We start from the raw sequence: 18,546 nt of genomic DNA, 5'->3' as shown, positions 1-18,546 counted from the left end.
TTAAACGAAAATAAGCGAATGAGTGGTGGTAGTGGGGGGGGGAATCTCCATTTCAACCCCTTACAATAACAACCAGCTTCTCTCACTCTCCGTATCCTGGTAACTATCCATCGCTTTTTCATATTGCGCTGAATATTTCTCAACTCTGCTTAACTAAGCAAGCAAGAAATAGATTCCATAGCCGGTTGTACAGACATACAAAGCTACCATAAAGGGGAAATGCTTTCATTTATAGAAAATCTATCAGAATTTTGATTGTCATGGATAATCAGGCATAAATAAGGGGCTGTAAAAAAAAATTCACTACTTTTAAAAAGAGATAAGATATCTCTAATAGGTGGTTATCTCATTAATTACTTTTTATCTTTCTTTTAAAAAAATGATCGTTGTACTGGAGTCACACTTGCCACGTTTCCTTCTCTCTCTCTGTGTGTTTGTATGGTCTTTAATTTACCTAAGTGAGTCCTTCTTGATATCTGGTCTTTGTTTATATACAAAGGTAGTGGCTGATCGAATATAAAATTTAATGCGAATAGATTGACCCAAATAACAAGTTTTGTGTCATTGGGTGCTTGACTCTCATAATTTATAAGAGAGTCTTCACTCGAGCCACTACAACCAATAATTAATTCATTTTATATTCGTCAACACAATGATCAAGCTACAAAACTCCTCAACTACCCACATGATAACTCTCGATTAAGGGGTGGACATGTACAACATTTTTTATTTTATTTATTTTTTGCCTTAAACAGGTATATAATATTCTTTCTCTTTATAATTTTTTTTTTTTTACTCGCTTTCAAAGACAGCAGCCATACCCATACCAGAACCGATACACATGGAGGTGACACCAATCTTCTTGTTTTGACGCTTTAATTCAGGAAGAAGAGTAGCAATTTGACGAGCACCAGTACAACCCAAAGGATGACCAAAGGCAATAGCACCACCCTTGGGGTTGACCTTTTCAATAGGAATTTGGAGCTTCTCAACAGAGTAAACAGCTTGAGAAGCAAAGGCCTCATTGATCTCATAGATATCAACATCAGATAACTTTAATCCAGCACGCTCAACAGCAACGGGGATAGCATAAGCAGGTCCAACACCCATGATCTTAGGGGGGACACCCACCACAGCAGAAGTAATGTATTTACCTTGGATGGCAAGACCGTACTTTTCAGCAGTCTTACGCTTCATCAAAAGGACAGCAGCAGCACCATCAGAAACTTGAGAGGCGTTACCAGCAGTGGTAGTACCGGTCTCGCTGAAAGCAGGACGAATCTTGGCCAAAGATTCGGGGCTGGTACCAGGACGGACACCATCATCACGGTCAACAATGACAGTGGTCTCATTGCCTTCCTTGTCAATGACTGTACCTTCAAGAGGACAGATTTCTTCCTTGAACCAACCGTTCTTTTGGGCATTGACGGCCTTGGTGTGAGAAATAGCAGCAAAGGCATCTTGCTTAGCACGGGTGACGTGGAATTCGTTAGCGACATTCTCGGAAGTGAGACTAAATTGTTCATAAATAATAAGTAGACGCACGTAAAATAAAAAAACATTCCCACACTCTAATGATTACTTACCCCATGGGAATGAGACAGTCAGCAGCAGATTGACAAGCATCGGCAATCTTTTCAGAGGTGTTGGCAAGAGAAGCAGCACCATAGTTCTTGGTCATAGATTCGACACCAGCACCAATACCGACTTCAATAAGACCGGATTGGATAGCAGTGGCGATTTGAACAACAGCTTGAAGACCGGAAGAACATTGACGGTTAACGGTATAAACAGCGGAGGCTTCAGAGAAACCAGCATAAAGAGCAGCCATTCTGGCGTTGGTGGCACCACCGGCAGGAGCCAAGACGTTACCAACAGCAATATCATTCACAATGGCAGGGTCAATACCGGACTTGGCAATCAAGGCCTTGAAGACACCAGCAAGGATTTCTTCAGGCATGGTGTTGGCGAATCCTCCCTTTCTAGCTCTGGTAATGGCAGAACGAACAGCACATACAATGACAATGTCTTCGGGTGATTTCACACCAATCTTGTTGGCGACACCGTCGGTAGGGGCCAAGTGACCAGAAACTTGTTGAAGACGAGAAGCCATTTTTATATATATATATATGATATGTATTAAAAAGAAAAACGGAAAAGAAAAAATAGAAAAAAAAAAAAAACTTTATATCTTTGTATTTTCTAATGCCGGTATTAATGTGGAGTAAGCAATAATACGTGACTGAATTCTCCACACTCACTTCTGAGATTCACATGTCAATGATTATGCTGACGAATCAAAAATGGGAAAATAGCATACAAAATGCAGACACTTTCTTTCCCTGGGGAAAAAGTCTGATTTGTCATTTCTATCCCATCTGTCTTGTTCCAGTCAGTCTGTCCTTAAAAATCAATGATTTAGCCTTTTTTTTTTTTTTTTTTTCCCCTGGGTTTTCCCTCCCCTTCTTCTGCATATACCATTAACGTTTGGCCAGACTATAATCAAATTATAAAAAAATTTAACTCAGGTCCTCCTAAAGACTATTTTATTATTTTACCATGACAACGCGAATTATATATTCAAATAAATTTCACTTCTTTTTAGTTTAATTCATTCTTATGTCAATTATCTCACTTACCATACACACACACGCCTGATTAACATTAAAACAGCGCCTGATTTTTTTGTTGTTGTTTTTGTCCCAACCATAAACATTTTTTTTTTTTAACTTTTTCTTTTTCCTCCTTTTTTAAATACTTTCTTTTTTAAAAAAAAGATGAACGATAGCGTATCGATATTAGTAGCCGTGTTTTTTATTCTCATCGCCTTGCGCTGGATGCTAGGTAAGAAAAAAAAAAGAAACTCATCTTTTTTTTTTAAAAAAAAAAAGTATACTTACAATGACCCAATAAAGGCGGCAATCAATCAAATGGACAACAAGCGCAACGACGTCCACCAGCGAGAAGAACTCACCGTGTGACTCCTCAAATGGTAAGCAACCGCACACACACACACACACACACTGTAGACATGGATACAAACACTCTCATCTAGATTGAAATGGTACGTGCCATGTTCCCTGACGTACCTACTGCTGCCATTCAAGCCGATCTTCAAAGAACAGGGTCTGTCGAAACAACAGTAGATAACGCTCTTCGTGATGGAGGTCTTCCTTTGGTAAATGAGTAATAGCAAAAAAAAAAAAACTTATTTTGTATTCACACCTTTTTTTTTTTTTTTTTTTTTTTTTTTAGCCAGCTCCTATTGTGAGTGCAAGTGGGTCACCTTCAAGCACCAGCAGTAGTTCAGGCACAGGTAGTCGTAAATCACCCAGTCATCAGAATTTAGTCCAACGATACAAGCTGGATGTTGCCGATCAACAACGATCCACCGAAGAAGAGCCTCCCAAGGTATGGGAAGCGAGCCCTGATAAAAGACAAGAAATGTTAAGGAAGCGTAAAGAATTCATGGTTCTTCAAGCTAGAAAGTAAGTGTACACACAAGGGAGAGAGACCAGAAAATAAACTGACATCATGGGGGGAAATAAAATAGGAAATTGATGGAACAACAACAAAAGAAACAGGAAGAGGCAGTAGCAGCAGCAGCAGCAGAAAAGGTGAAAAAGGTAGATGAAAAACCCGCATTGGATGAAATGTCTGTAGATCAACTCAATTCACTTTCTGCTGAAGAAAGAAGAGATCAAATGTTAAAGGCACTAGACAAAAGAATCAATTAAAAAACCCTTCATTACGTCATTTAAAAATAAATGCTTTATTTCCCACCCAACCAATAGAATTGTACATCCAAATTTCTGTCATGACATGTTTGTGTATCTACACATTGGGACATTGAATATGTACATAGTGACTAAAGTATATAACCGTCTTCCTTCCAAAAATTAACTGAATTTTTTAACTTACTGTTCTTGGGCTTCTAGAACGAAAAAATAAAAATCAAAATTGGGAATTAGCCTCTAATTTGTAAATCATATGAGATTTATGACATAATCTTGATTATGTGAGCTACAGGATATATAGAATTTTGGCTGAACGGATGAAAAGACTAATGGGGTTGTATCTAGTGTGAATGTCAATAATGACTCACTATTGTTGAATTTTCTTGAGAAGGAAGCAGTGGTGCATTATTTATTTGCTGCTATAGATTGCACACGTTCTGTGTAGGGACCAAAAACCTGTTTAGTTAAGATTGTCAATTTTGTCCAAAATTGGTCTTTATTCCCGAAATCATATAACAAAACTTTAATGCTCTAGAAAATTCTTGAAACACGCGTTTGGTATGGGAACGTTAAATTATTCCTCCTGTTATCAGATCATATAAGACTGCTTGTTTTACGAAACGAAAAAGAGGACTATAAAAAAAAAAAAAAAAAAAAAAACTAAAATATCTCATTTAGGATCATTATTTTAAGCCCTTTTTTATTTATTTTTTTATACAAAACAACGGAAATGTCTAGGACTACGTATTTTTTTCAAACGTATTTTTTTCAAATAAACGTATTTTTTAGAATTACGCGTTGGTCTACACGTCGATTGACATGCCATATCATCTAAACTTCATAGGATGATCGTTTTCTGTTTTCCATAAAATCTGCTTCGCTGTCATTACAAGCTACTACTGAAATGCAGATAGACAATTACTAAGCTCTGACTTGCTTGGGAGTTGTTTGCAAGTGTTTCTATTTTAGGTAAAGGCTCAAACATTATGGATGATAAAATAGACAAATGAAATCATCCTGACATAAGCTTGTTTATCTATAAATAAAGCTGGTTCACACACTTTATTCTTCTCCTTCTCTTTTCCCTTAACATACTTCTTTTATCGTATGAAAGTAACCGATCACGTAAAAAGGTTTGTTTAGTGGTGACTCTTGTTTCTTTGAAAAGAAGCTAAATCGAAAAAGTTATTATTGCGGTATATTGCAGCTGCGGCTAGTCTTTGCTATAGGAGGGCAGAGTTCTTGAGTTTTTGGAACTCACGAACCGTGAATGGCTGTGAGTGCACTGTAAATAGGCGACTTTCGGTCAGTCCCTCGGCTCCTCCAGACTGATTTGATTGCGGACCTCACTTAATTTTTCAGATTTTTTTGATTCCCAGTCAGCTCTACAGCCAAAAAGATTCTTGATGTAGTTTATTTTGTTACAACTTTATCAACACAAAATGAACAACGATAAGAATAATACCAACACAAACGCGTCTGATAGTGAAAAAGGAAAGTGCAAAGATCTAGCCAAGGAATATTTTTTCGTTAGTGTTCAACATGAAGGAACAAAGGAGCTGAATTCAATGAAAAAAAAAATTGAAGATCAAACAGCACCAAGGGGGATCAAGTGAAGTTAGAATAGTTGAACATGACAAGCTTTATGTACCAGAAAAAGAAGAATCGGTCGGTTCTATAATAAAAACAAAAGCTTGCACATTACGTAAAGACTATCATCACCTGGATTCCAACGAAAAAGCAATCGTATCACTTGGTTTGAATTCGATTCTCGACCTTAGCCATACATATCCCGACGCACAGTCCACTCTTTTCAACAATAGGCAATGGTTGCATCTTCAACGTACGAACAGGCCAAAGAAATACGTCTCAGAAGAATACGCATATATTAGCAACATAATACAGCCCATATTTAAAGCGTATAACCCAGCCAAGACTTCTGATCAAAATTGGACAGCTATTTACATTCAGGCTAAAAAGTTGGCTGAACAAAATGATCCCGAAATCGACATTAGCAAGAAAGATATTTCTTTTTGTATACATGTTATGTTGCAGATTCTGATGGTAATTAAGCATGAATCAGGTTTATTTTCGGATACTGTGGACTCTTCAGAATGGGATTATATTGTGAAGTTTTGGGGTCCGATTACACAACGACTATTTTACTTCAGTGGTTTACGCCTGAAATGGGGGGATACACATTTGACCATGCATGACACGATTGGCGATATAGTGCTCAAAGTTGATCTTCGTATTATACATGAAAGTATAAAACAGAGATACAACGTCGAGAATGAAGTTGGAGTTGCTGAGGCAGCTGAAGAGAATCCAGGAAAAGTCAAATTTCATTCCGATCGATGCAAGGTATTGATTGAAAGCAAAGCCATTGTCGATAGATTTATTTTGGATGGCTGCAACATTGACAATGTTGATTCCCTGCAAATATGTGGTATGGAAATTTATTTTATTAAACTTGAACTTCGAGACCATGGTCTTTATACTGGAACACAACATTACCATTCAGTGGTCGATGCTTCATTAAACTCACTTGATAAATATATGGATCTTGCAATGAATCTATTGTGTTTTAGAGATAGATGTATCCAAATCCACAATATTTATGAAAATCATCTAGCATCATGCCGTGGTCAACAAAAGTCGGCGAAACGTTCAGCTCCTCGACCTATTGATGATGATATCTCTTCCAAGCAAACTTGGATTCGTGGTACATGGAACCCTCCTCGTACAACAAAAACCCCACCGCCACCAGAACCAAGTAACCTTTGTTCTCAAGAACAATAAAAATTCGTATATTGGTAAGCTATAGGAAATAAAAAGATATGTAGTATGAAACTGACTATGTTGTAGTGTGGTCTACTTCCGGTTGAACAGAACAACTGAGTCTGCTTACGAGTGCTTTAGAAGTTGACTAAGCGGGCAGTAATGACAGCAAAAAGTAATCTTATTCATTTGGGTTGTGTGTGTTTTGCATGGAGAACAAAATAAAAAAATAAACCAAAAGTGATACTGTTAGAACTTGGATACCACTTTATTATGGACGAAAAAATATAATTAAAAACGTATAAAAATGTATTAAAAATGTATTCAAAAACGTATTCAAAAATGTATCGATGGTCTATGAGAAAAAACTATGGATATTTATATAAAGAACTGGGCTAGTTCTAGGGAGAATAGTAAGCGCCTTATTAGATCATGATGTAATAATCTGGTGATAGTAAATAATCAACATGTCTTTAATTTTTAGCCCTTCCATACTGAGTATATAAATATTAGTCAGAGGGATCAACAGTTATAACATCAGATGATAAGAGTAATATTTGTGCTCAGGATCTATTAATATTCTATAGTCCAGGCCCATTCGATTGTATTGCTTTTGCAGAATAAATATTTACTCGCCACAGGGATGTGCCCTGTGTACAGACTCCAACGGTAGGATGAGAACAAGCGGGGTAATGTGTGATTCATGATTAACTTTTATATTTATTATCCATCCTTAAGGTGATGTGACAATTAACTTTATTATTATATCTACGATATCCTCAACAGTGTGGTATAGACATGGCAATATCATTATCTGATTGCATTGACCGATGTTTGAGGATATGAAGTTCTGTTCTTCATGTGTTCAGTGTGGTGCACTAGGTATCAGCACTTGCCGATGATATTGTTTCTGTCTATGTACCCTCGAAAAAAAACCACTTTAGGATTACATTGTGAAGTTTTGAGGCCCGATTACACAACGATTATTCTACTTCAGTGGTTTACGCCTGAAATGAGGGAATACACATTTAACTATACATGACACGATTGGCGATATATTGCTCAAAGTCAATCTTCGTATTATACATAACAGTATAAAACAGAGACACAACGTCGAGAATGAAGTTGGAGCTGCCGAGGCAGCTGACTCATCGTGTATTAGGACGGTGCAAATGTTATTTCTTATACTCCAAAAGAATATTATAACACAAACCAATTATGGAAATATTACTATAATAGCTATTTTATCAATAAAAATTCCGGTAATGCGCTTGATATTAGAGATGGTATTTTAGAACCCGGGGCAGAAGTTATTCAATATGATTGGAATTTACAAAGTGAATCTGAGAAACAATAATGGGGTATAGATGATGATGGTTATATCTTCTGTCTGGCTCATCCTAATCTAGTCTTGGATATCGACAGTAAAGGTCATGCAATCTTGAGTCTGAAGCGTGATGGAGTTTCTTATGGTGGTCAACGCTGGCACTTGCAAAATAGCCATTAGTGATAACAAAAAAACTGTTGGAAACTATTTGTATCTACTTATACACTATATAATAATTGCATTTGTAAGCTACTTTTCTTTTTATAAATTTGAACATTGACTTGATTTGCTTTCTAGAATACGATTAATCAGAAAATACTTTGTTTATGCTTCTTTTATCTTTGGTTCATTAGTAATGCGCAAAATAGCTAGATAATGTTTTAGGGACTTAAAATCATACGATCTGGATACATGTATTGCTATTTCTGGCACTACTTTCTTCTCTGATTCGACAAACGGTTTGACAAATTCGGAAATATGATTCTCTAGAAAATTCTTGAAACTTTCTTTATTAACTTAGTCACTGGGAAAGAGACAATCATCACAATGTGATTTAGTAATAAATAATCCATTAAAGCTTCTCGGCATAATCAAAACGATGTTGATATGCTGTAATATAGACGTTCTGCTAATTGACATTAATATTGCTACAAGCCGAAAAGCAATTCATTAAGTTTTAATCAAGTACTTTTTGGTAGCATATAAGCGTAACGTCAGCGTAATATAATCAAATCTTTTTGAGTTCTTATGTAAAGACAAAACAGAAAAGTGACTTGAAAACATTTCAAGTTACCTTTTTTACGTGAGGCCATTTGTTTTGCAGAAGAAGGATATAAACACGTTTAACATCTTTTCTATACGATAAAGACCTCCCAAGTTAGGCTCTCAGCTTTGGAGACACCTAGTATTTTTAATGAAACGACCGTACAGGATTTCAATACAAGGTGGGATCTAATAAAAACTAGCAGAAAACGTCAGTTCATACACGAAATGATTTTTTTTTAGTAAGACCTATTGTACATATTTTTGCTGGTCCATGACTAACTTGTTATTTAGACTATATAGTTAAAGGCATTGTTTAACATCTGACTCAGTAATAGCTATACATAAAAAGCTCAAGTAAAGATGGATATCTTGTATGTTACGCGAAAAAACCCATCAGTGAAAAAAAAAAAAAACTGCCTAGTCACGCGTAGCTAAGGATAACGTGTCCTCGGATCTAATAATTCATCACCATCCAGGTTGGGAATGTGAATATTTCTTTGATCAGGAGAGAGTCTAAAAGAAGTCATTGATCATGGAAAAATCACTCAAAAAGGATGGGTTGTTAGTAATTTCTGTGTTCAGAAAAATGCAAGCTGTTGAAAGACAACACCCTAAAATTAAAAAAAAAAGGGCCCAGGTAGTCCTTCCGACATAAGGCTACTGTACGTAAAAGACAAGTTCAAAATCAGTTTTATATCTTGAAAACCTCCCTTACCATTTGTGGGAGAATACTAGGCGAAGCTGCGAAAGAAAAGAATGATATAGATATGCACACAGCGCATGTTTTAGGTCAAATGTAAAAAAAAAAATTCTGGCGATATCATTGTATTTAGCTTACCATTATTTGTTCAAATGAACCTATTATAACGATAAGTGATCGTGCCACTCTATAGTGCAGCAAATTATACAGGTAAATATCTTGATTAGATATGAACATTTTTCCTCCAATATTTACTCATGAGTCTGCCTAAACTGATCAGTCTTAAATCATCTAGAGCTCTAAATAAGTCAGAAAAATGTGTTAAAATACGCGTTTTTAATTTTAGTACACTCATATAGGTCAATCTGCTGAGAATTAACAAGGTTGGGAGTATGTCATTTAGTTGTTAATAAAAGAAATATGACATTATATAAAAATATATAATCATTTATACAATACATATTCGTAATTGACGTATCAGAGCCGTTAATGTATGTGCATAAGGTCCTTCGTCTTATGTCGAGTAAACTATTTTACAGTACCATAGTAGTATTTATAATAAAATTCTATTCAGTTCCTGAATATATTTATCCTCTTGTTACGTGAATTGCCAACTTATTCTGGCGTAGCGTTTGCACGGTGGGTGGAGTATCCCAACGGCGTGTTATGGCTGCACTGGTAGGTTTCTCAACGGCATTTTCCAAGTTGATCCCGTAGATAAAACTGTGTTATCAAAGTGTGCTTGCAATAGTTGCAAGAAATACAGAATAGGGGCGACAGGTCTTCATGTATTATGTGAATACTCAGGGTATTAATGCGCGACAAGATATGTATGATCGTCCGCATTGTGAATGTGCTCGGTTAAGACGATGGGAAGAAGAAAAAAAAGCATTTTTAAGGTGTGTTAATGACAGTTCTTTCTTCCAGTGTTGTCATCACGTATCCCCTACCCCCCAGATATGTGACACGATCCGAAACAAAAGATGTTTTCCCTGACTTTTAAAAATATATTTTTTTTTTGTTTACATTTTTTTTTCTTCTTCTTTTTCTTATTTGTTCCTTTCACAACAGAATCTCACAAAAAAAAAAAAAAAGTCAGATGTTACCACGTCGGCCAATGTCACCCAATATTCAAAAGTCTGACCTACATCAGCCGAAAGCAAAGAATCAACCTCAAGGCCAGGTAAGACCCTACGTTTCACTTTTTTTTTAATGTGACCATCTCGAAAAAAAAGTTGATGAAAAAAAAAAAAAAAAAAAAACTAACGCCTTTCTACAAGTTGGCTGCTCTTTTGCATGGTAAACTTGACTATGATGACTTGTTTGTCTCGCAACCTGGTAGTTCTTCTCTCTTTCCAGATGACCATCGTTCAAATAGCGCTCCACCCACGCAATTATTAAATTCGAGACGTGGTCATCAAGAACCCATGAATGATCCCGACCATGCAAGATATTACCAAGATGCCCAGCAACAACAACATCAACAGCAGCAACAACAACCTTGGCAATTATGGCAAAACGGTGAAGATGGTATATTTTTACTTGTTTTTCTTTGAATCACTGTTCATCTACTAACATCACTGTAGAATATGCACAGGCGCAACAGGACCCAAGAGGTTTTTATTCGGGTAAGCAGCAACAGAATAAAGGTGGGGAAGAAACATTAGCCAGTCGTCGTCAACGTAACTTGGTGGATCTGATTCAACAGGTAAATGTATGTCAAAAAAATCATCATCTAAAACAAGATTCAAACTTAAATTTCTGACCCTCTTTTCTTTTGTAGGATTTCCCTCGTACACCATCACCTTTATTTGCATTACAACAGCAAGCGAGACAAAGACATGCTGCCGCTGCTGCTGCTGCCGCCGCCGCTGCCGCTTCTTCCGCTGGTGGAGCTGGTGTAGCTACTGCTAATGGTGGATTTACATTCGATAACGATCCAGCCATGTCCACTGGTGATTTGGATGCGATGCAAAAGCAATACAGAGATCAATTGAACGCTTTGGATTATGATGAAATGATTTTAAACAACAATAACGGTAGAAATAGACAACAACAACAGCATGAGGATTATGGTTTGCATATGGAAGATCCCCGTTCTTCCATCTCGCCACCCCTGCGAAATAAATTTGCTCCCACTAGTAGCACTCCACCTGCACGCTCAAATTCAACTCCTCCCGGTAGAAACATGTATAGCGATCTGGATCGTCAAACTGAAATGATGATGAATCAATTTGGTGGGTTTGGCTTGAATGAAGAGGTAAACCTTATTTTTTTATTTTTTTTATTTTTTCGGGGGCCCAGTTATTTATCTTATGGTACATATTTAGGATGATTACGGTATGTTATCAAACACTCATTATTTGCAACAGTTGCAACAGCAGCAGCAACAACAACAGCAACAACAGCAACAACAAGGTAGATTCCAACAACAACAACAACAACAGCAACAGCAATCGAGCCCTTATTACAACAATGGTTATAACGGACAACAAGCTTATAACCCCGCTTTAGATTTATCGAATGGAATGGACGACAATACTTCGGACCATCTTTTGAGCCCAGATGCATCCATGTATGGACGTTGGAGTCAAGGTGATACCGCCTACCGCAGACAACAACAACAGGGTAAGCATCTTAGAAAAAAAATACGCGAGCGTGAATGACACGTGGTTGCTAACCTATCTTTTAATACAGCTGCGGCTGCTTTGGGTCATGGCATGAATGGACCTCTTACTGCCCCTGCTGGCATGGATACCAGTTTCCCTGAAAATAGTCTCCCTGGTGCCACGGATAAAAAATTGCGTGCTTTACAGTTACAACAGCAACAATTATTGATCCAACAACAGCAACAACAATTGTTGGCAGCCAGACAACAATTATTGTTACAACAACAAATGCAACAACAACAGCAACAACAACAACAACAGCAACAGCAGCAACAACAACAACAACATCAACAACATAATTATAATAATGGAAGTGGTAGATCTTCTCGACATGATAATCGTCATCATCACCATCAACAACAACAACAGATGCAACAACAACAGCAGCAACAACAACAGCAACAACAATCGAGCCAAGACATGGCACTTAGTATCCGTAGTGCATTACTTGAAGAATTCCGTAACTCCAAGAACAAGAAATACGAGCTTAAAGATATCGAGGGACATATTGTTGAGTTTAGTGGTGATCAACACGGATCTCGATTTATCCAACAAAAGTTAGAAACAGCCAATAGCGATGAAAAGCAAATGGTATTTGAGGAAGTCTTGCCTAACGCTTTGCAATTGATGACGGACGTCTTTGGTAATTATGTCTTGCAAAAGTTCTTTGAGCACGGAAATCAAATGCAGAAAACAATTTTGGCTAAACAAATGGAGGGACATGTTTTATCACTTTCATTGCAAATGTACGGTTGTCGTGTTGTTCAAAAGGCCTTGGAACATGTCTTGACTGAACAACAGGCTACCTTGGTTAAGGAGTTAGATGGCTGTGTCCTCAAATGTATCAAGGACCAAAATGGTAATCATGTCATTCAAAAGGCAATTGAACGCGTACCTGCTCAACATATCCAGTTCATCATTGATGCTTTCCATGGTCAAGTCTATAACCTTGCTACACATCCCTATGGTTGCAGGGTCATTCAACGTATGTTTGAGCACTGTACAGAAGATCAAACCGTGCGCATTGTAAGTATTATTATTTTTGTTTGGAGGTAGAGTAACAAATCACTAAACTATCTTAAAAAGGGCCCTTTGCTTGATGAATTGCACCGATGCACTAGTCAACTTGTACAGGATCAATACGGAAATTACGTAATTCAACATATTTTGGAACGTGGAAGAGCTGCAGATAAATCGCTTGTGATTGACAAGATTCGTGGCCAAGTACTCCAATTGAGTAAACACAAATTCGCAAGTAACGTTGTTGAAAAGTGTGTTGATTATGGATCGAAACGCGATCGACAATTATTGATTGAAGAGGTGCTTCAACCTAGACCAGATGGAACTTTGCCTCTTGTCACGATGATGAAGGATCAATATGCAAACTATGTGATTCAGAAAATGTTGGATGTTGTGGACGATGACCAACGTGAGTTATTAGTAAACAAGATCAAACCTCACCTTCAATCTTTAAAAAAGTATACCTATGGCAAACATTTAATTCAAAGTAAGTATTTGCTGCATCGATGCAAAAAAAGATAGTACTAATATACCTTCATGATTATAGAAGTAGAAAAATTGTTGCCTCTTATTAATAATGGTCAAGTCAGTCTTGAAGACGAAGAACACATGCAGCAGCTTGATGATCCTGTTTTGGATCCTTCCATCTAAACTCACCTTTTTTTGACTTTTTATTCACTGTAAATACTGCAGGAGACAAGAGAGTTTCCATCACTTGAGAAAACAACACATCCCATCCTATTTAAAAACGCCAAAAAAAAAAAAAAAATTATATATCTTAATCCCAACAACTTTTTGACAACCCACCGAAAAAAAAAAAAAAAAACCAAAAAAACACGAAAATCATGGATGGGTAAAACTTTTCTTCTCAATTTTGTACTCTATTCTTTTTTTTTTTTTATATTTTTCTTTTGTTAGATAAATGACTTTATTATTATTTTGTACATCAGCTAAATACAGTCAGATTGTACATGTAATCCACAAACACACAAACACACACCACTCTTAAAAAAAACCACAAACACACACACACACACACACACACCTTTCTTATTGATATTTTCTTTTCTTTCCCTTTTCCTTTTTCTTTATAAATATATAAACAACTTATTAAAAATCCCTTTTTTGTACTGCTCCAGAGCTAAAATTAGAAATAAACTTTTTTATTATTATTTAAAAATGTTAGCGAAGCTGAATAGGTGGTTCAACTTCTGGTATAGCACGATATGTAAACTCGCTAGCCGCAAAAGCAGCCCATTCGGGTGATCCCTCCTTCACTTCAACTCCTCCTTCTCCTCCTCCTCCTGTATTCATGGTAGCAGGCACATTATTCTGTGTAGCACCAAATCCATTTGCAGTTGTATTACCTCCAAATGCTCCTCCTGCTGATGTAGTAGTACTTGTTCCAAAAGCTGGTGTTGTACTTGTGCCAAATGCTCCTCCTGGTGTGGTAGTACTTGTTCCAAATGCTCCGGTTGTATTACCCATGCTTGATGTTGCTCCAAATGCTGATGTATTAGTAGTAGGTGTACCAAAAGCAGACCCATTACCCATTGTACTTGTAGACCCAAAAGCAGAAGATCCCATCGGTGTAGCTGTACCAAACGCAGGTGCTGGAGCCGCTGCACTTGTGCTAGTTCCAAACGCTGAGGGTTTTCCAAACGCTGATGCTCCTCCTCCTAATGCACTTGTCGATCCAAAGGCAGATCCACCACCCAAAGTACTGGTAGACCCAAATGCAGATCCACCACCGCCTAAAGTACTAGTAGATCCAAATGCTGAACTACCCATTGTACTTGTAGATCCAAATGCTGAACCTCCCATTGTGCTTGTAGATCCAAAAGCTGAAGTGCCAGCACCTAAAGCGCTTGTGGATCCAAATGCAGAAGGCTGTCCAAACGCTGAAGGTTGACCAAAGGCTGATGGTTGGCCAAAGGCTGATACGGGTTTTGCTGCTCCAAACGCTGAAGGTTGTCCAAATGCAGAGGGTTGTCCAAACGCAGAAGGTTGTCCAAACGCTCCTCCACCTCCACCACCGCCTCCAAATGCCCCTCCGGCTGTACCGCCTGTAAAAGGTGCAAAGGGTGTATTATTCGCACTTCCACCAAAAGGTCCTGAACGACTCGATTTTTCCTTTTCGTAATGTTGAATGGCAGCGGTAGGGTTATTTAAAATGGCATTCACTTGGGTTTCCATCATGTTGAATGCTTGTTCGTGACTAGCCATCTATTCTTACAGCATGTTAATACGTTTAAAGTTCTGGTGTGTGTATCTGTATGAAAATACTTGCATATTGGTTTGCGTTTCCTGTGGTACGCATACTGGTGTAATATAATAAACGATCCTCTTCGCAACTTTTATCAGTACCGACAATTAAATTAGGTTCCTCTTTAGCAGGTCCATAAACACTAAGTTTCCATTGTGGACGTTCTTCTGTCAAGTTTGTCTTGATGGAGGTTTCACTAGCAAAGGAAAAATGAGTGACAAAGAAGAAAAACACGATAAGAAAAAGAAATAGAGTTTTTTATTTACTTGTATTTACTGGTAGCAGTTGCAGCAGCAGGCTTTACATGTTCGAAATTACAGCTATTGCCTTTTCGGCAAGTGCCTAATTGAAAGAATTTACAAATAGCCATTTTGTATTTTTAAAAAAAGATGGAGGTACAAAGCCAAAAAGTTTTTATTTTTGGGTTTGGGTTTCCCAAAAGCTTACCCAGTCACAAGGTGTTTGTTTTTTCCCGTCAAGCGCATTATAAAATAATGTGTTGCATTGCCTATTTGGAAACGAAGATCCATTTGAACACAAAATAGGGTGGATCCAGTCCCAGTCTTTGTTCAATGTCGTACCAGCTTTTTATTATCTTCCTGGTGTCTCCTTCCTCTGTTTTCTCTTTTTCTTCCTTTCCCATCTTGATCACCTTCCTCCCCTCCTCATTCCTTTTTTCTTCTTCTGCCCCATGCCCGAAGTAACCCCCACTACCACACTCGTTTCAGAACCCACTACATTAAAAGCTGCCTCAGAGCCTGTCTTGAAAGCTGCCTCAGAGCCTGTCTCGAAAGATGCCTCAGAGCCTGTCTTAAAAGCCGCTGCAGAGCCCACTGAAAAGACTACAGAACCTATCAAGGCCACTGCTGAGCCTGCTGAAGAACCTGTCAAGGGCGCCGCTGAACCTGCCGAACCTGATTTTGAGAATGCTGATCCTGCCCCTACCACCACTACTACACCAAAGCCAGCACCTACCACCACAGCTGCTCCCAAACCAATCACCACCACCACCACCACTACCCCTGCCCCCGTTGCTACCACAACAAAGGCTCCGGTTGTAGCACCCACTACCACCTTATCCACATTAAAACCCGCAGACTCTATTACCGCTCCAGCCGTAGTACAAACTACACCTGTTATCGTCGCTGCACCCACTGTCGCTGCTACCACATTGGCAACCTTGCCTTCACTCTCAGCATCTTCTAGCTTATTTATTTCCTCTACTTTACCTAGCGCGACACCTTCTGCTACGCCCACAGCTGCACCAGAAGAATCTGGCAGCAATACAAGCTTAATCGCTGGTATTGCTGGTGGTGTGGGTGCTATTGTTGTTATTGGTGCATTTGCCATTTTCATGATCCGTCGTAGTAGACGCAGAGCACGAAGCACACGCGCAAGTCGATCTATGGGAGAAATGTTCTCACCTAACGGAACAACTGGTGGAAATAATGACTTTGATGTCTATCGTAGTAATACCACTACCGCTAATAACAATAATGCCAATTGGAATAATACACATGCTTCTGAAAGAGGATTCCAAGTAGCAGAACCCCAATCTGCAATGGACTACAATCACATTGCTAGTCCCGCTATGGCCTATGCTACTGGACCTCAAGCAGAACCTGCCAATGGAGCACAATATTACAACGAAGGAGCTGTATCACCTCATCGACAAGAAGCCACAGTGTATGCATCACCTCATCAACGTCATCAAGAAGAATTATATTACGATTCACAACAAGATGGTTATGGAGCAAGAGGACAAGAGATGTATCATGATCCCCACATGTATCAACAAGATCCTAATGCAATGTATCAAGACCCTAACGCAATGTATCATGATCCCAACGCCATGTATCACGATCCTCAAATGTATGCTCAAGGTCAACAACATTATGATCCTCATGGTCAACCAGTGGTTTACCAGGATCAAATGTATCATGATAGTCAATACGATGCACAGTACGATGCCCAATACGATAACTACCATCAAAATGCTGCTGGTCCTCCTTCTGCTGGTGTGGAACAACAAAAGCCTGGATCTCATCAACCTCTTCGTTAAGAAAACCCTCAATCCTTCTCTCACAAATGTAAAATGCCTCTTCTTCTCTCTTATGTACTATCTACATTAATATATAATTATTTTTTTTTACTACATATTTTCCACCCTCTCCCTTTCTCTCTCTCTCTCCCATTTTTTTTTTTAATTTTAAAAAAAAAAAATTAAATAAATTTGTCGCTACACTGACGAATTGCCCTTTGTACAATACTATAAGTCGTTCCACACCGTCCCGTCATCAAAGTCTAAAAATATCACCATATATGGAATGTGTTTATGAGATTATCATCTCCTAATGAAACTTAAATACACATATTAAAAGTTATAAGTGCTAAAAAACACAGGAAGAGTTGGAAGGAAGGTTAAAAGTAAAACTGTTGGTTATGATATTATATCAATTACAGACTGAGATAAACATTCAAAACTGTTGCTATGTAAAAAAAAAAAAAAAAAAAAAAAAAAAAAACGCAGCTACTGAAAATTAAACAACTGAAGAGAAAAAGCTTTCTTAAACCTGTTAATATTGAAGTCTATCGCCAAATTATCCAGGTACCAATTGCCGTTACAGAGATTCCTTTTACATACTAGATCAATTTCCTCAGGCCCGATTGTATTCCGTGATCTTGACATATCCCGTTAGCACAACCATAGAATCTAGAGCATACATATAATCCTCATAGTGCTATGAGTGAAAATATTAAAAAACAGAAGAACAGTTCCAACCAAGAGTCTGGCTATTATTTAATCATGCATTTGAGAACACTGATATTTCAATTACGTGAATTATGATAAAGGCATAAGGTATAATATAAATACTTGGGTTGGGTAAAAAGATACACCTTTAATTTGGTTAAATCAAGGCTGATTGTGGTATTGATGAATAAATTAACATAGGTTTACATTGTATTAGATATACCTCTGTACATGATGAAGAAACCCTATTAAGAAAGAAAGAGCAGTTCGGTACAATAGCTACACCGACAAAGATCGTCAAATATACTGTATCTGGAAAAAGTAACTAAAAAAAAGCCCAATTGACGATGGATCGACTGCAATATAGTAGGCCGATCTACTTAAATAGGTCATTTCCGTTTGTTCCGGGTAGACACAATTTTAAAAAAAAACTCTTTGTCCCGACACATTTCGCGGCCCTGTTCCCTTTAACAATAAGCGGGGTGTGCGATTTCCATGTGGGCCACGTGGGTCCAGGATTTATTTATTT

General features: G+C 37.9%; 7 protein-coding genes across 7 annotated transcripts; 5 read left to right on the top strand and 2 right to left on the bottom strand.

Moving 5' to 3' along the window:
• Positions 1-699: 699 nt before the first annotated feature.
• EV154DRAFT_441691 (Thiolase, N-terminal domain-containing protein) lies at positions 700-2,165 on the bottom strand. Its single transcript, XM_051596963.1, has 2 exons — positions 1,587-2,165; positions 700-1,513 (listed from the first exon to the last, which is right to left on the bottom strand). Exons 1-2 carry the CDS (start codon positions 2,111-2,113, stop codon positions 793-795), a joined length of 1,248 nt encoding a protein of 415 aa, XP_051458669.1. The 5' UTR covers positions 2,114-2,165; the 3' UTR covers positions 700-792.
• A 612-nt stretch (positions 2,166-2,777) lies between these two features.
• Positions 2,778-3,492, top strand: EV154DRAFT_537568 (uncharacterized protein; the record flags this gene model as incomplete). Its single annotated transcript, XM_051604224.1, has 4 exons — positions 2,778-2,844; positions 2,916-2,992; positions 3,056-3,178; positions 3,256-3,492. The coding sequence occupies 4 exons, from the start codon at positions 2,778-2,780 to the stop codon at positions 3,490-3,492; spliced, it is 504 nt and encodes a 167-aa protein (XP_051458668.1).
• A 1,355-nt stretch (positions 3,493-4,847) lies between these two features.
• On the top strand, positions 4,848-6,799 carry EV154DRAFT_550831 (uncharacterized protein). Its single transcript, XM_051604949.1, has 3 exons — positions 4,848-4,870; positions 4,945-5,266; positions 5,325-6,799. The coding sequence occupies exons 2-3, from the start codon at positions 5,180-5,182 to the stop codon at positions 6,537-6,539; spliced, it is 1,302 nt and encodes a 433-aa protein (XP_051458667.1). The 5' UTR covers positions 4,848-4,870; positions 4,945-5,179; the 3' UTR covers positions 6,540-6,799.
• Positions 6,800-7,158: 359 nt separating this feature from the next.
• Positions 7,159-8,062, top strand: EV154DRAFT_550830 (uncharacterized protein). Its single transcript, XM_051604948.1, has 5 exons — positions 7,159-7,187; positions 7,257-7,400; positions 7,587-7,692; positions 7,758-7,855; positions 7,886-8,062. The coding sequence occupies exons 2-5, from the start codon at positions 7,349-7,351 to the stop codon at positions 8,023-8,025; spliced, it is 396 nt and encodes a 131-aa protein (XP_051458666.1). The 5' UTR covers positions 7,159-7,187; positions 7,257-7,348; the 3' UTR covers positions 8,026-8,062.
• Positions 8,063-10,361: 2,299 nt separating this feature from the next.
• EV154DRAFT_543309 (armadillo-type protein) lies at positions 10,362-14,148 on the top strand. The gene is made up of 9 exons (XM_051604552.1): positions 10,362-10,493; positions 10,591-10,840; positions 10,897-11,024; positions 11,094-11,570; positions 11,641-11,938; positions 12,008-12,194; positions 12,300-13,005; positions 13,066-13,486; positions 13,547-14,148. The coding sequence occupies exons 1-9, from the start codon at positions 10,410-10,412 to the stop codon at positions 13,648-13,650; spliced, it is 2,655 nt and encodes an 884-aa protein (XP_051458665.1). The 5' UTR covers positions 10,362-10,409; the 3' UTR covers positions 13,651-14,148.
• EV154DRAFT_505282 (uncharacterized protein) lies at positions 14,142-15,661 on the bottom strand. The gene is made up of 3 exons (XM_051601158.1): positions 15,532-15,661; positions 15,290-15,461; positions 14,142-15,225 (listed from the first exon to the last, which is right to left on the bottom strand). The coding sequence occupies exons 1-3, from the start codon at positions 15,633-15,635 to the stop codon at positions 14,182-14,184; spliced, it is 1,320 nt and encodes a 439-aa protein (XP_051458664.1). The 5' UTR covers positions 15,636-15,661; the 3' UTR covers positions 14,142-14,181.
• A 149-nt stretch (positions 15,662-15,810) lies between these two features.
• Positions 15,811-17,537, top strand: EV154DRAFT_505281 (uncharacterized protein). The gene has a single exon (XM_051601157.1). The coding sequence runs from the start codon at positions 15,957-15,959 to the stop codon at positions 17,325-17,327; it is 1,371 nt and encodes a 456-aa protein (XP_051458663.1). The 5' UTR covers positions 15,811-15,956; the 3' UTR covers positions 17,328-17,537.
• The last annotated feature ends 1,009 nt before the right edge of the window (positions 17,538-18,546 follow it).

Source organism: Mucor mucedo, assembly GCF_025094135.1.
Source record: "Mucor mucedo strain NRRL 3635 chromosome Unknown EV154scaffold_35, whole genome shotgun sequence".
Taxonomy (NCBI): domain Eukaryota; kingdom Fungi; phylum Mucoromycota; class Mucoromycetes; order Mucorales; family Mucoraceae; genus Mucor; species Mucor mucedo.
The sequence above is the reverse complement of the archived record's forward strand: the minus strand, read 5'-3'. Positions and strand labels throughout refer to the sequence as shown.